Genomic DNA, 14,189 nt, shown 5'->3' on the forward strand with positions numbered 1-14,189 from the left:
CTGTGGTCGGCTCGGAGCGTGTCTGTGGTGCAGACTTAACCATTCAAGCTTTAGAGATAAATTTGGACCCCCCCTTCCCCCCCCCCCTTTTTTTTTTTTTGCATTTCTAGCCACCAATATGTTCTGTTTGGTAACTTATTTCCTAATAGTTTGCCCAAGCTATAATGGCGCTAATGAGATAACGGTCACAGTACAGCTGTGGTTGACTTGTTGAGACCGACTCGCCCACCACATTTCTTCAACCTTAGGGTTTACCTTTGAAGGTTCGTTTGAGTTTTTTTTTTCCCCCCCCTCCATCGAAACCTTTGGGACTCTGCAAGTGATGTCGACATCACCCGGGATGCCAAACTTGCAAAGCGGATCTGTGAAATTTAGTAGTTTCTCATAAGGAAGACATCTGCGGAATTTTCAGGCGGCAAAATTCCTCGCCAAATACTCCTCACGAGTTAATCTCAGAGTGTCGAGCCTGGTAATAAATAAGCAAAGGAAAAAGCCCTTAATTAGATCCTACTTGATGCAAGGCGGGGGGACAACGCCATCTTGGGAACTCGTTTCAGTGGTAGGGGCTCTCCTCTCCTGCACTCTCTCTCACACGGCTCCCTTTCACTCCTATCACAGATCATCGAAAATCCACGCCAGTCATTGCCAACGCGATTTTCAGGGGTCACCTGGGACCTTTTTCATAATGGAACAAAGGAAAATGTCAGACACGTTTGAAAAATGCTCATCCGCGATTCACAGAGACCACATCTGGTGAGCGGGCGCCTTTACATACGGGCGACATCAGCGATGCCGTTTGGTGGGTTGAACAGAAGATCACGGCCCCACGCCGCTCGCTCTCCAGCACGCACACGCAGAAACACCGTGACGCGGTGAAGACCCACGCCGGAAGTCATTAAACTGGCGGTGGGATGAACGCCTAGACGGGGCGGGCAGACATTTTTGCAAACAACTGAATACTGTGCAAGGCAGGTGTGCAGAAAAGTAGGCTTGTCCAGTTAAAACAACGTCGCAATACTGCACTGAGAGCATCTGAATCCTGAGTTGCCAGATAAAGTTTAATTTTGATGTAACAAAAAATATATATATATCCTATAAATCAACAGTTTGATCTAATTTTGTGTTTACAGCCTGCTTCACGTCTTAATAATCCCTTTTCTTGGATGAAATGTGGACTTTGACATGCGAGCACCCCCCCCCCCCTCACCCCGTTTGAAGAGCGTGCCTGGTAAATTCTAAGTCTGTGGATAAGGCGGCCATTGTTCCACTTCAATGGACAGCCAGGGGCGGCCTGGAGCAGACCCATGACCGCCCCATGACAAAACACACCGAGGACACATCCCTAGCGCATGGGTCCATTCTTATCCTTCCATTCATAAGCTCATGTTCATTAACAAGTTTTGAAGAAAAGAAACACGAAAGAACCCACGAGGTCATGGTTATTCGCCACCGCCCAAAGTACGGATGAAAGTAGAACAAGGTTGTGTTAACATTTCATAATACCGGCGCCTCGTCCCTCTTGGATCAGCGATCGTTCCCTGGCGCGCGTGACACGGCGACGCGTTGTGGTTCGTACGTCAGCGGCGGATGTGCGATATAGTTCACATGATGTTCAAACGAGTTAAGTTTCTGTGGAAAAGGGGAAACGTCACACATCTTCCCGACAGCGGATCACGGCGTAAGCTGTATGTTTCGAGTCGCGACGTGAACTGGGTATCGGTATCTTCTGCGTGCCTGTAGCGGGGCGTAGACCCTCAGATCGCTGTAGAAAACCCTCGGCCTCGTCCGGGCCCCTCTAAAGACCGTATTTCTGACACGGTTCGACACGCGATACAAATTTTTCATGTGGAAAAAAAAAAAATCTAAACAATCAAAGTGCGTGAGTTTTGTTTTTCTCGTCCCCCCCCCCCCCCCCCGGCGACACGGAGACCTTCATCACTATTAGCCGTACGTGAAAGAAATACGATTCTTTTCAGCCTCTGGAACAAAGTTCGTTTGGGTGGCGTCAGCGTTTACACAGTGGAGCGATTCCAATTCTCTCAAGCCTAAGGACGGCCCCGGACTATCTCGGGGGGGGGGGCGTGGGAAATCATGATACATGACTGCTCTTCTTAAGAGCAGACCCCTCAAGCCTTGACACCAAGGCAGCCTGGATACCTCCTGCTTGACAGTCGCTCCAATCCGCCTGAATACAAAAACAAAATAAAACAAACCCCCCACCCCCAACCCCCCCAAAAAAAAACAGCAAAAAGGGAAACCCTGCTGTCCGAGTTTAGTTTCAGTTCTCGAAGCATTATCTCCACTGTTGCTGGAGTGCCAGGGCTGAGACGGCCATCACGGTTGGCAGGACTAGCGATGGGGCAAACGCCGCGGCCGAGTCGTCCGCAGGCCCGCTCCGGTCCGCCTCCACCACGGGGGCTTCGGTGGGGGTAAAGTCCGTGTCCGTGGTGCAGGCGTCTGAGCAGCCGCTGCCGCTGCCTGAGCCGCTTCCCTCATCACCTGCAACACAGACAGCACACCGGCGAACAGGAGAGAGTCGACGTTAAAGCAACGATGGAGCGATTTCAGACGATGCACCGCAGAGCAGCACGCTCTGTGAGAGGTAAAACCCGGAACACATCGCTCATCTTTCTCTTCAGAGCAAATGCACAAGCTACCGCTGCGTGGTCGTGGGTCTCCGCAACAAGAGGCTCATACGAAACAAAGTCATCCCTCCATGAAACACCAAGGCTTTTGGCCACAGGGTCGTGCAAAGTCAACAAAAACCCAAGGTTCCTCTTGGCAGCTTTAAAGGTCCAATGAAACAGCATTTAGACCACCACCAACCTCTGCAGTTTGACTTATACGTCTGAATAAAGAGGAACTCTCTGTGCAGGGAGGAAGTCTGATTTGACTGACAGCCAATCACGGCCGAGCATTTCTGGAAGAACATGGACATCGATATGCTAATGTATTATTCATTTGGTGGTGGACACTCACTCCTCTTCTCAAAATCGCTCCCATTAATTGACTGGGGTCCCTCCCCCCCTTTTTCTCCCCAAATGTACTTGGCCAATTACCCCTCCCCCTCCGAGCCATCCCGGTCTCTGCTCCGCCCCCTCTGCCGATCCGGGGAGGGCTGCAGACTACCACATGTCTCCTCCGATACACGTGGAGTCACCAGCCGCTTCTTTTCACCTGACAGTGAGGAGTTTCACCAGGGGGACGTGGCGCGTGGGAGGATCACGCTATTCCCCCCTGTTCCCCCTCACCCCCAAACAGGCGCCCCGACCGACCAGAGGAGGCGCTAGTGCAGCGACCAGGACACACACCCACATCCGGCTTCCCACCCGCAGACACGGCCAATTGTGTCTGTAGGAAGCCGGAGGTAACACAGGGATTCGATTCGGCGGTCCCCGTGTTGGTAGGCAACGGAGTAGACCGCTACGCCACCCGGACGCCCTTTCATCGGACATTTTTGTTCGCGAACACCTGCAAGTGTAGCGTGATGTACCTAAAAATGATTGTACATTTCAGAAGGCAAATAAATTATTCTCATAAACACAAAAATGAAACAAAATACTTGTTGGTTGAATTTCTACACCATAATGTCAAACGGACGTAAATTAGGTGCAGATAAAATAGGTAACGAGAATGCAAATACAGCCTTGAGTTCACGGGCCCTCTAAGGAAACGCTGGAGGAGTGGCTTACTTGAGTCTTGAAAGTAGATGTCGTTTCCATTGTAGGCGTTCTTCAGCTTGTTCGTCATCACCCTCAGAGCCATGATCTGCTGGCGGATGAAAGTGTCCGGGCGGGTGATATCCACGCTGACCTCAGGGTTGTTCAGCTGATTGGTTAGCCCGTCTTTCTGGACCTCAGGGAAGTATCTGTCGGGTCACAAAAAACACATTATTACTGCTAGAAGTAGTAGTAGTAGTCGTCGTTGTAGTAGTAGTAGAAATAAATAGTAGCAGTCGTCATAGTAGTCCTAGTCATAGTAGAAGTAGGAGTAAGTAGTATTAGCCATAGTAGTAGTAGTAGAAGTAGCAGTCGTAGTAGTAGTTGTAGTCATAAGATTAGTCACATTAGTCACACTCAGACATGTGACCAATGTGTTTTCTGGGGGTTTTTTTGGTCTACATGGTGATGCTGGTCATGTGGCTCGGGTCCTGGGCTGTTCCGGTGGCCTCTGGACACTGCTTGGGATCCTGCTCATCATATTCTTCATATATCTATAATTTCATTATGATTCTGTTACCCTCTTTCAATGTCGTATTGTGTAAATTGTGTACACACAACATCCATTGCACACTGTCCGTCTTGGGAGAGAGACCCCTCCTCTGCTGCTCTGCCTGAGGGTTCTCCCTGGTTTTTCTCCCTGATAAAGGTTTTTTAGGGACTTGTTCCTTATCCGATGTGAGGGTGTAAGGACAGGATGTTGTGTTGCTGTAAAGCCCCTTGAGACACATTTGTAATTTGTGATATTGGGCTATACAAATAAAATTGACTAGTAGTAGTAGTAGAAGTAGTAGTAGTCATAGTAGTAGTAGTAGAAGTAGTAGTAATCATAGCAGTAGTAGTAGTAGTCATAGTAGTAGTAGTAGAAGTAGTAGTAGTAGTAGAAGTAGTCATAGTAGTAGTAGTAGTAGCAGCAGCAGTATTAGAAGTAGTAGCAGTCATAGTAGTCATGGTAGTAGTCGTAGTCGTAGTAGTAGTAGGAGTCACAGCAGTAGTAGTAGTCATAGAAGTAGTATTAGTAGTATTATTAGAAGTAGTAGTAGTGGAAGTAGTCATCATAGTAGTAGTAGTAGTAGCAGCAGCAGTATTAGAAGTAGCAGTCGTAGTAGTCATAGTAGTAGTAGCGGTAGTAGTAGTATTATTAGAAGTAGTAGTAGAAGTAGTCATCGTAGTAGTAGTAGTAGCAGCAGCAGTATTAGAAGTAGTAGTAGCAGTCATAGTAGTAGTAGTAGTAGCGGTAGAAGTCATAGTAGTAGAAGTAGTCATCATAGTAGTAGTAGTAGTCGTAGTAGTAGAAGTAGTCATCATAGTAGTAGTAGTAGTGGTAGCAGCAGCAGTATTAGAAGTAGTAGTAGCAGTCGTAGTAGTCATAGTAGTAGTAGCAGTAGCGGTAGAAGTCGTAGTAGAAGTAGTAGTAGTAGTAGTAGTCGTCGTAGTAGTAGAAGTAGTCATCATAGTAGTAGTAGTAGTGGTAGCAGCAGCAGTATTAGAAGTAGTAGTAGCAGTCGTAGTAGTCATAGAAGTAGTAGTAGTAGTCGTAGCAGTAGTAGTAGTAGTAGCGGCGGTAGTAGTCATAGTAGTAGTAGTAGTAGTCGTCGTAGTAGTAGAAGTAGTCATCATAGTAGTAGTAGTAGTGGTAGCAGCAGCAGTATTAGAAGTAGTAGTAGCAGTCGTAGTAGTCATAGAAGTAGTAGTAGTAGTCGTAGCAGTAGTAGTAGTAGTAGCGGCGGTAGTAGTCATAGTAGTAGTAGTAGTAGTGGTAGTAGTCGTAGCAGTAGTAGTAGTAGTAGTAGCGGCGGTAGAAGTCGTAGTAGAAGTAGTATTAGTAGTAGAAGTAGTCATCATAGTAGTAGTAGTGGTAGCAGCAGCAGTATTAGAAGTAGTCGTAGCAGTAGTAGTAGTAGTAGTAGCAGTAGTAGTAGTAGTAGCGGCGGTAGTAGTCATAGTAGTAGTAGTAGTAGTGGTAGTAGTCGTAGTAGTAGTAGTAGCGGCGGTAGTGGTGAAGGTGTGGAAGGAGCTCTTGTTTAATGTATTTGAAAGCCAGCTCCTATTAATCTTGCAATTAGTGAAGCATTTCTTGTGGAAAACCGGAGTAAGAGAGTGTCCGCGTGAATGAGTGTAATGGCAGACTGGATAATGACACCAGACAACCTTATTGTAGTGGCTGAGCTCTCTGGCATGCGGAGAATTCTCGGGAAGAGAAGCCGTGTACTCGGAAATCCCAAGTCTCCCCAGAAAAGACGGCGAGAGGCCGAGGGAAGCTTTCCAGAGCCATTTAGTTGTTGTTGTTGCTGTTATGATCTGTGGCTTTCATAATGTCAAGATTATAGTCTGATTTAGCTCCGTCTGGGAGAGTTCACTCCATCTGAACATGTCTGGTTTTCCTCTTACAGACCTGTGAGACTTTTTTTACTCTTCGGTCACCGGAAACCTGAATCTGTCTGTGTTGCTGGCCACCACGCGAGGGCATCCCACACCTCTCCTGACAGGACACCGTCGATAACGGTGCTCTGCAGCCTCATAACGCCTCTCAATTAACACAGCTGTCAGTGAAGCCCTCAACTGACTCGACCGATCGTCTATTTCCCTTTTTTTATTTCAGCAAGTGTGCATCTTATACATACCTTTGTAGTAGTTGTACCTGTGTACTCATGTCACTAGTGAGTGTATGGAGGTATGCGTGTATATATGTTAATACACATGGAGGTAAACTTAACATACAAGCCGTGGCACCAATTTTCCTCAAGAAGGACAACAGAGAATCCATCTTTCAAACTGCAGTCCTGGCTGCCTGACATCGTGTCGTAAACTTCGTGGTTTAACAGCTTTAGGAATACCAAAGGCCTCTGGAGCTTCTTCAAAGATTCATTGAAATACTTTAACTTTAATTCAGACTTTTTCCCCCCCATATTTTTTCATCATAATACATCAAAACAGAAGAAATCGATGATATGGTTGCACAGTCATAATGGGACCTGAACAGTCAAACCGTGGCTGCTGCAAGTGAGGATAGTGATGTGAGTCTAAAACCAAGGAACCAAACCGAGTGAGTTTAGTATATTACTGAGCTCACTTGTAGTATACCCATTCCATTATCCGAACCGCTTGTCCTGCTCTCAGGGTGGCGGGGATGATGGAGCCTATCCCTGCAGTCACTGGGCGGCAGGCGGGGAGACACCCTGGACAGGCCGCCAGGCCATCACAGGGCCCACACACACACACACCTAGGGACAATTTAGTACGGCTGATTCACCTGACCTACATGCCTTTGGACTGTGGGAGGAAACCGGAGCACCCGGAGGAAACCCACGTAGACACGGGGAGAACATGCAAACTCCACACAGAGGACGACCCGGGGGCTCGAACCCATGACCTTCTTGCTGTGAGGTGACCGTGCTAACCACCGCGCCATCCTGTAGTATACCCAGTTTCATATATTCCCCCCTAAAGAGGATGATACAGACTGCAACGTAAGTTCCTCTGGACCACCATAAGGCACCAGGAAATGAAACCGTAAATTGATGGCATTTTCTATGGGTTGGGCTCATAGGCCGCGGAACCGGTATGGCCAGTAGGGCCGTGGCCATACCTACTTTGGCGTGCATTAAACATAAACATGTGTAAAAATTCAAATCGCAAATACGTTACATTCTTAATGTATTGCACTTTTGCGCGCTTCCCGGGCTAATTTCCACTAGCTGTAAGCCTACGTACAGTACGTAGCCTATCACAAGCAACAAACTCTGTTTCCTAATGATCGATTGGTTATTTGTGTCACGTGAGCTTAGCGTCACACGGACGTGAATTTCACAGAACAAAATACCAGCGCTCTATGGAAGTAGACTAACTGCTAGTGTGTTCGCTAAACTTTAAGCAATAGTAACGTTCAAATGAATGGTGAAGCGTCAAACAATAACTGATTTCTTCGGGTCAAAGTTAACCAAGGTAGCTGAGACAACCACCGTCACTCCAGCCCACAATGAGCCCTCTGAGGAACCAGAAGTAGAACGTCTAACTGTCGCTGCTCTAACTAGCCCCTCTGCCGCCGCTACCCTCAGCGTTATGAGCCTCGCCCCAGCTGACAATGAGCCCTCTGAGCTTGAGGAACCAGCAGTAGAATTGCTAATTAGCCCCAGAACTTGACTTTGACAGTTTACGCGCACAGTTGAATATGCTGCCAGATGTGATCCGAACGTCTGGAATTACCGTCACAACGGTAGCATCAGTAACATCGGTAATGATTGCTGCTCCGGTAGCGAAAACCCTATTGCCAGATGTACACAGGCTGTTGAAATTGTTCTATACAATTCCCGTGTCGACTGCCAGCGCCTAGAGGTCTTTCTCAACCCTTCGTCGTATGAAGACTTATCTAAGGTCAACAATGACTCAAAGGAGACTCAATGACTTGATGTGCAGCCACACACACAGGGATGCTTTGGCCAATGTGGATGGTCTCGCCATTGCCAGTGACTTCATGCAGCACACCGAGAGGCGGAGGAACTTCTTTGGGAACGTTTAAGACGGGGTGGTGAGCGTTGACATTTTTTAATCCTATGCAACTGGACTTGACGTGTCAAATGATTTATGCTTTCTAATCATACTGATTATACTATTTGATTGTGACTCAAGTGTAGGCTATAATCAGGACAAATAAAAACGGCAATAATAAATAATAATAAATAAAGTTATGCGTTACGAGTGTGGCTTGGGGGGGTGGGGGGTGGAACGTCACGTCGTTCGTGGCCCTACCCATTCGAAATGCGTTCCGCGGCCTATGGTTGGGCTTATCACCACTCAGGTTGGTCTAATACCTCTATTGGACCAACCTGATACCTCTATATGGTCTAATACCTCTATATGGTCTAATACCTCATTAACACATGTGAAATTTTGCAGTGCACAGCATTCGTCATGCTCATGTGTTGCAGAGCTGCAACTATATATCACAGGAATGCCGGACTCTTGTGCAACTGGTCTTGGGTTGCTGGCAGTATATAATCTGGCCTCTAATTGCAGGATTAGACATATTAATCTATGGCCAGCTCAGCGGACTCTGGACTTGTAAATAATCTTTTGTGTTCGACTGTATGGACCCGGGAAACTCTTACCTGCCCTTGCTGTGGCCGTTCCAGCATTGCTCATTGTCGGCCTCTCCGGCGGTCACTTTGTCCTCCAGGCAGATCTCGTTTGGCAGGTTGGACCAAAACTTCTTGGACAGCTTCAGTTTCTCCTTTATGTCGACAACCTATCAGGAGGGAGGAAATGTTAAAAAGGGGGTAGGACCTTCTGGTCCAACCAAAACCCAAACCTTAAAACTGAATTCGATGTTTTTTCTGCATCAATATAGTATAGTCATTTCATCAATCTGAACCATGGAGTCAGGTTACATGAATACTAATTGGTGTATTTAGCATATGGACACACTAGGGGTTGAAATGTTTGACCGGGTAGGACGGACACTGGGTGCAATAGCAAACACGTTCCTACTCAAGCAGGACAAAGGACTGAAACGTGATGAAGATGTGGTGGTGCAGCTGTTGGTGTGTGGACAGGTGATCTACCAATCACACAATCAATACTACTGTACAACAGTGTTCCCATATAGTCTGGTGTAGTTTGTAGTGCGTCCTGGGTACGACGTTAAACTGCAACCGTCGGGTCGTCGGCGACTAAACCGGCACCCCCACTTCAACCCTTGGGTTGTTGTGAGGAGGGTGTGTGGACACCCAGCAGGACTAAAAACAAAACCTGTCAAAGGGTGGATGAGTTCCTCTGTGGCCCGACGGCCACCCATACCTGGAGAGGAGACAGGGACCACCAGGTACTCCCCCTACTGGAACACAATGATGACTCAACCAATGCTGAGGCATCAGCTGTGATCATACAACCCCCATAAGTTACGGAACTGATGATGATGATGCTGATGATGAGTTTGTAGTACATTAGCTCGCCTGTGTTAGCTTTGGTCCAAGGTGGAAACAAAAGGGGGGGGGCAGTTTGACTGCTGAACTGACGGCACACAAACGACGACTGCCACACCTTGTTGGTAGTCGTCCCTGCCAGCAGGAGGGACAGACCGGGGAAATCACGGCTTTCAGCTTTAATGCCGCATGGTCAGGGTTTCCTGGCCGTTACCATCAAACACTGCAAGCGGGCAAAGTGTCCTCTTCAAACGTCAGCGTGGATCGTGTGTGGTTTACTCCCAGGACCGCTCAACGGGCCAATGACTACTGAAATATGGCACGCTGGAAATAACGAACACACTGTGCTGTGTGTGCTGAAGAGAATAAAGAAATCCTAAGGAAAAACATTTTTGAGACGCTACTATTTTTGGCCAGCTTATGTTTTTGTTAAGAATACATAGTTCAAGACCGAAGAAAACGTTTGTACTAAATTTTTAACAAGGCGCAACAATTGGTAAGACGTTTGCAAGGCTGTAAGACAGGATCTTGAAGAGGTGTTCAATATTACATCATATGTATCATATTACATCATATTACATCATATCATATATCATATATCGTATCACACTGATAAGATATACTTTATTAGATATACTTGTATTAACCCCTGTGGGGAAATTCCTCCTCTGCATCCTGTTGTACAGGAGCAGTGGGCAGCTGCAGTGATCGGGGACCAACTCCAGTTCTTCTTTCCATTGCCTTGCTCAGGGGCACAGGCAGGAGTATTAACCCTAACATGCGTGTCTTTTTTGATGGTGGGAGGAAACCAGAGCCCCCGGACGAAACCCACGCAGACACGGGGAGAACATGCAACTTCACACAGAAAGGACCTGGGACGGCCTGGGGTTCGAACCCAGGACCTTCTTGCTGTGAGGCAACAGTGCTGACCACCGGGCCACCGTGCTACTGAATCGTATCGTATCATATCATATATCATACCATATCAATCGAATTGTATTATATCGTATCATATATCGTATTGTATATCGTATCATTATATTGTATCGAATCATATTATATATATAATATATCGTATCACCATATTGTATCGAATCATATTATATATATATATCATATCACCATATTGTGTCGTATCATATATTATACAATATCAATCGAATTGTATTATATCGTATTGTATATCGTATTGTATATAGTATCATCATATTGTATCGAATCATATTATATATATAATATATCGTATCATATTGTATCGAATCATATATATATAATATATCATATCACCATATTGTGTCGTATCATATATCATACAATATCAATCGAATTGTATTATATCGTATCATATATCGTATTGTATATCGTATCATCATATTGTATCGAATCATATTATATATATATCGTATCATCATATTGTATCGAATCATATTATATATATAATATATCATATCACCATATTGTGTCGTATCATATATCATACAATATCAATCGAATTGTATTATATCGTATTGTATATCGTATCGAATCATATTATATATATCGTTTCATCATATTGTATCGTATCATATATCATACCATATCAATCGAATTGTATCATATCGTATTGTATATTGTAGCATATCTTTTCTGTCTGATAACGCAGTTCTCCTCCATTTTAAGATAGATACCATGGCGCTCTAAGTACTCCCCCCTTTCATTTCATAAAAGGAAATTAGACTCTATTCCTTGCCCCCCTACCCACTTTATGTGATGGCCCTTGCAACCATCTGTCCATCACCCTCTTCCTCGCTCGGCTGCCTTCGCACGTCCATCTGAGTGGAAAAGCGAAGCAAACGCCGAAGGATATCACAGCACTTTGTTGCCTTTTTAGGACTTGGCAAGCGCCGATGCAACTCCTGAGTCAATACCTTAATAAGTCCAACATAATCTCACAGGTGAGCACAAGTCAATACCTTAATCTCACGAGTGTGCTTGATGCTTTTCCGTGGACCACCTGCTGCTCGTTATGAATCTCATTTGTATAAATTCCTCGCACAGCTGCTCGCCGCATGCATAATTGATAACAGCTGTCCAGCGTGCGAGTACAACCACACACGTCTCTCCGCACGGAGGACGGAGCGGGGAATCTTGGGGTTTGACAGTGAGGCCGCGGTTAACCTTTTCCCAGCATCCGCAGGTGGTCAGGCTCATCTGATCCCAACGTGAACACAATCTGATTTGGCAACGCTCAAGCTGGGCAGTTTATGCATCCTGGCAGGAGGATGAGAGTCATTGGGAAGGGGGGGAAAAAACCCCCAGAAAAGACAAACGTTAAAATGCCATGAGACACATTAACCCCCCCACCCCAACCCGACCGCAGCTTACCCTTGGTGGATGGAGGCTATGCGGAGCTGGTTTTATTGACCAAGTATGTCCGCTTATGGGGAGTCTGACTTGGTACGCTGCTCTCGGGTACACACGTATCCGTACACTCAAGTAAACACTAAATAAATAATGATTAAAAAATAGACACAATCATAATTATAACACAGAAATAAGGACACGATACGATGCAAAACAGGATGTGGTACGAGTACCAGTCCCGAGTACGAGCAGTATTTGAGGCGCCATTATCGTAGAGGTGAGCTATAAATAGGCCATGATGAATCCGGTTACTGTGAGGCATGAAGTGTGCAGTCCTGCACGGAAAAGTCAGGGATACTGCCGAGATCCTGGAAAAGCAAATCGCACAGATCCCGTGTTCGCCCCGTGTGCCCGCGACCACGGCACCGTGGCGCGAGGCGACGACGCGCGGTCACTGACGACATAAAGGTTGCCCACATTTTCATCTTCGATGCGCCTTTGCATTTCTGGCCTCGCGACGCCGCCAGATATCGTTTCCTGACTCCAGCCCGTCGAAGCCCCGGTCTTTTATCGAAACCACAGGATTTGCCACGTTTTCCCCGAAGCTGAGGCCGGGCCTGATAGCGGGGTTGGGCAGTGCCCTATTATCGGTTTCCGTCTGACAGGCTGTTGGCTTAGGTGAAATTGTACTGAACCTGAGCAGAACATGAAAGGTGCTGTGGTGACAGCGTGGCGCCGCTGTAGGCCCCGACACCGCGTTTGATGTGTTAATCCTGTCACACCGAGGCCGAGGCACTTCTGCAGCCCCGCTGCCGCCCAGAGGGCCGGCTGTCGTCGCCTCGCAACGGATTGACCGGCGGTCTTTAAACCGGGCTGCGACGCACACGCGCATCCACCAGGTTCAACATTAACCGGATTCGCCGTTGTAAGAGAGGATCTGCCGGCGTCGCCGAGGTCGGAGAGACCCGAGCCGCCGTTTCAGCATCTGTGATTTTCTGATTGGTGTGTCTAATTTGGCCACGCTCATGCTCACGTGACCCCTTCCACGTTTTTTTTCTTTTTTTGGACCCCCCCCCCCTTTTCTCCCCAATTGTATCCGGCCAATCACCCCGCTCTTCCGAGCCGTCCCGGTTGTTGCTCCGCCCCCTCTGCTGATCCGGGGAGGCTGCAGACTACCACATGTCTCCTCCCATACATGTGGAGTCACCAGCCGCTTCTTTTCACCTGGCAGCGAGGAGTTTCCAGAGGAGGCGCTAGTGCAGCGACCAGGACACATACCCACATCCGGCTTCCCACCCGTAGACACGGCCAATTGTGTCTGTAGGGACGCCCGACTAAGCTGGAGGTAGCATGGGGATTCGATCTGGCGAGGCCCCGTGTTGGTAGGCAACGGAACAGACCGCCACGCCACCCGGCCGCCCCCGACCTCTTCCAAGTTAACGGGCAAATCGGTGAAATAAGGGCCAAGACTTGTAAAATCTCAGCCTCGATAAAGCACATCACTCTGAAACAGTCTCATGGCATGCTTGCATATTCCATGGCGGTGCACAACGGCACGCCGTAACATTATACTTCCATTACACCATTTGGGTGAATATTGACTGCTATTCAATTTCATCCACTATGAATATAAATGGTATTTGGCAGTTATATAAAACTGCCTATCTGTCCCGAACACAAAAGCCCTCCCGGATGGGAATAAAAAAAATAATGGAAAAAAGAAAGAAGAGGAAAAGGAAATTGAATACACCTTATCAACTTCAAATGGCTGCGCAGGCCAAAGCAGGGTGAATAGAGGAGGCAGGGCGAGAAGAGGGACGCGTCCCACAGAAGAGTAAAGGTGCGGTTTTCTCCAGTGAAACGTCTTTGAATACAAGTCTGTCTGCCGCCTCCTCATTGTGCCGTTTCCATGAATAAATAATAGGGCCGCAACAAATAGTCCGGCATGCAACCGCCTACCGTGCCCACTAGGTGGCACTGTGTCTTTGAGAAATGGGAGCGCTGGAAGGAGAGCGGATGGAGGAGCGATACGAGAGGGAGCCAAACATGTGCACTACACGTGCATAAATGAATATCAATTTTAAAATAAATCCATGTAAACACGTCTCACCCGAATCCCATTCACAATTAACATGTGGGTTCATTAACAAGAGCCAACGCGGAGCCGCGCCGCCTCCCGCCGGGCTGCTCGTCACGCCACGGGAGC

General features: G+C 47.2%; 1 protein-coding gene across 1 annotated transcript in view; it reads right to left on the reverse strand.

The window, feature by feature from the left end:
* Nucleotides 1–2,263: 2,263 nt before the first annotated feature.
* Nucleotides 2,264–14,189, reverse strand: part of LOC130120473 (glypican-6-like) — a 117,412-nt gene continuing 105,486 nt past the window's right edge. Inside the window, exons 8-10 of the mRNA XM_056289022.1 lie at nt 8,828–8,964; nt 3,693–3,868; nt 2,264–2,499 (exon numbers count right to left, since the gene is read on the reverse strand). Coding sequence (XP_056144997.1) covers nt 2,294–2,499; nt 3,693–3,868; nt 8,828–8,964 — 519 coding nt within the window. The 3' untranslated portion in view covers nt 2,264–2,293. The remainder of the gene's footprint in view (nt 2,500–3,692; nt 3,869–8,827; nt 8,965–14,189) is intronic.

The sequence above is a fragment of the Lampris incognitus genome, chromosome 11 (genome assembly GCF_029633865.1).
Source record: "Lampris incognitus isolate fLamInc1 chromosome 11, fLamInc1.hap2, whole genome shotgun sequence".
NCBI classification, from domain to species: domain Eukaryota; kingdom Metazoa; phylum Chordata; class Actinopteri; order Lampriformes; family Lampridae; genus Lampris; species Lampris incognitus.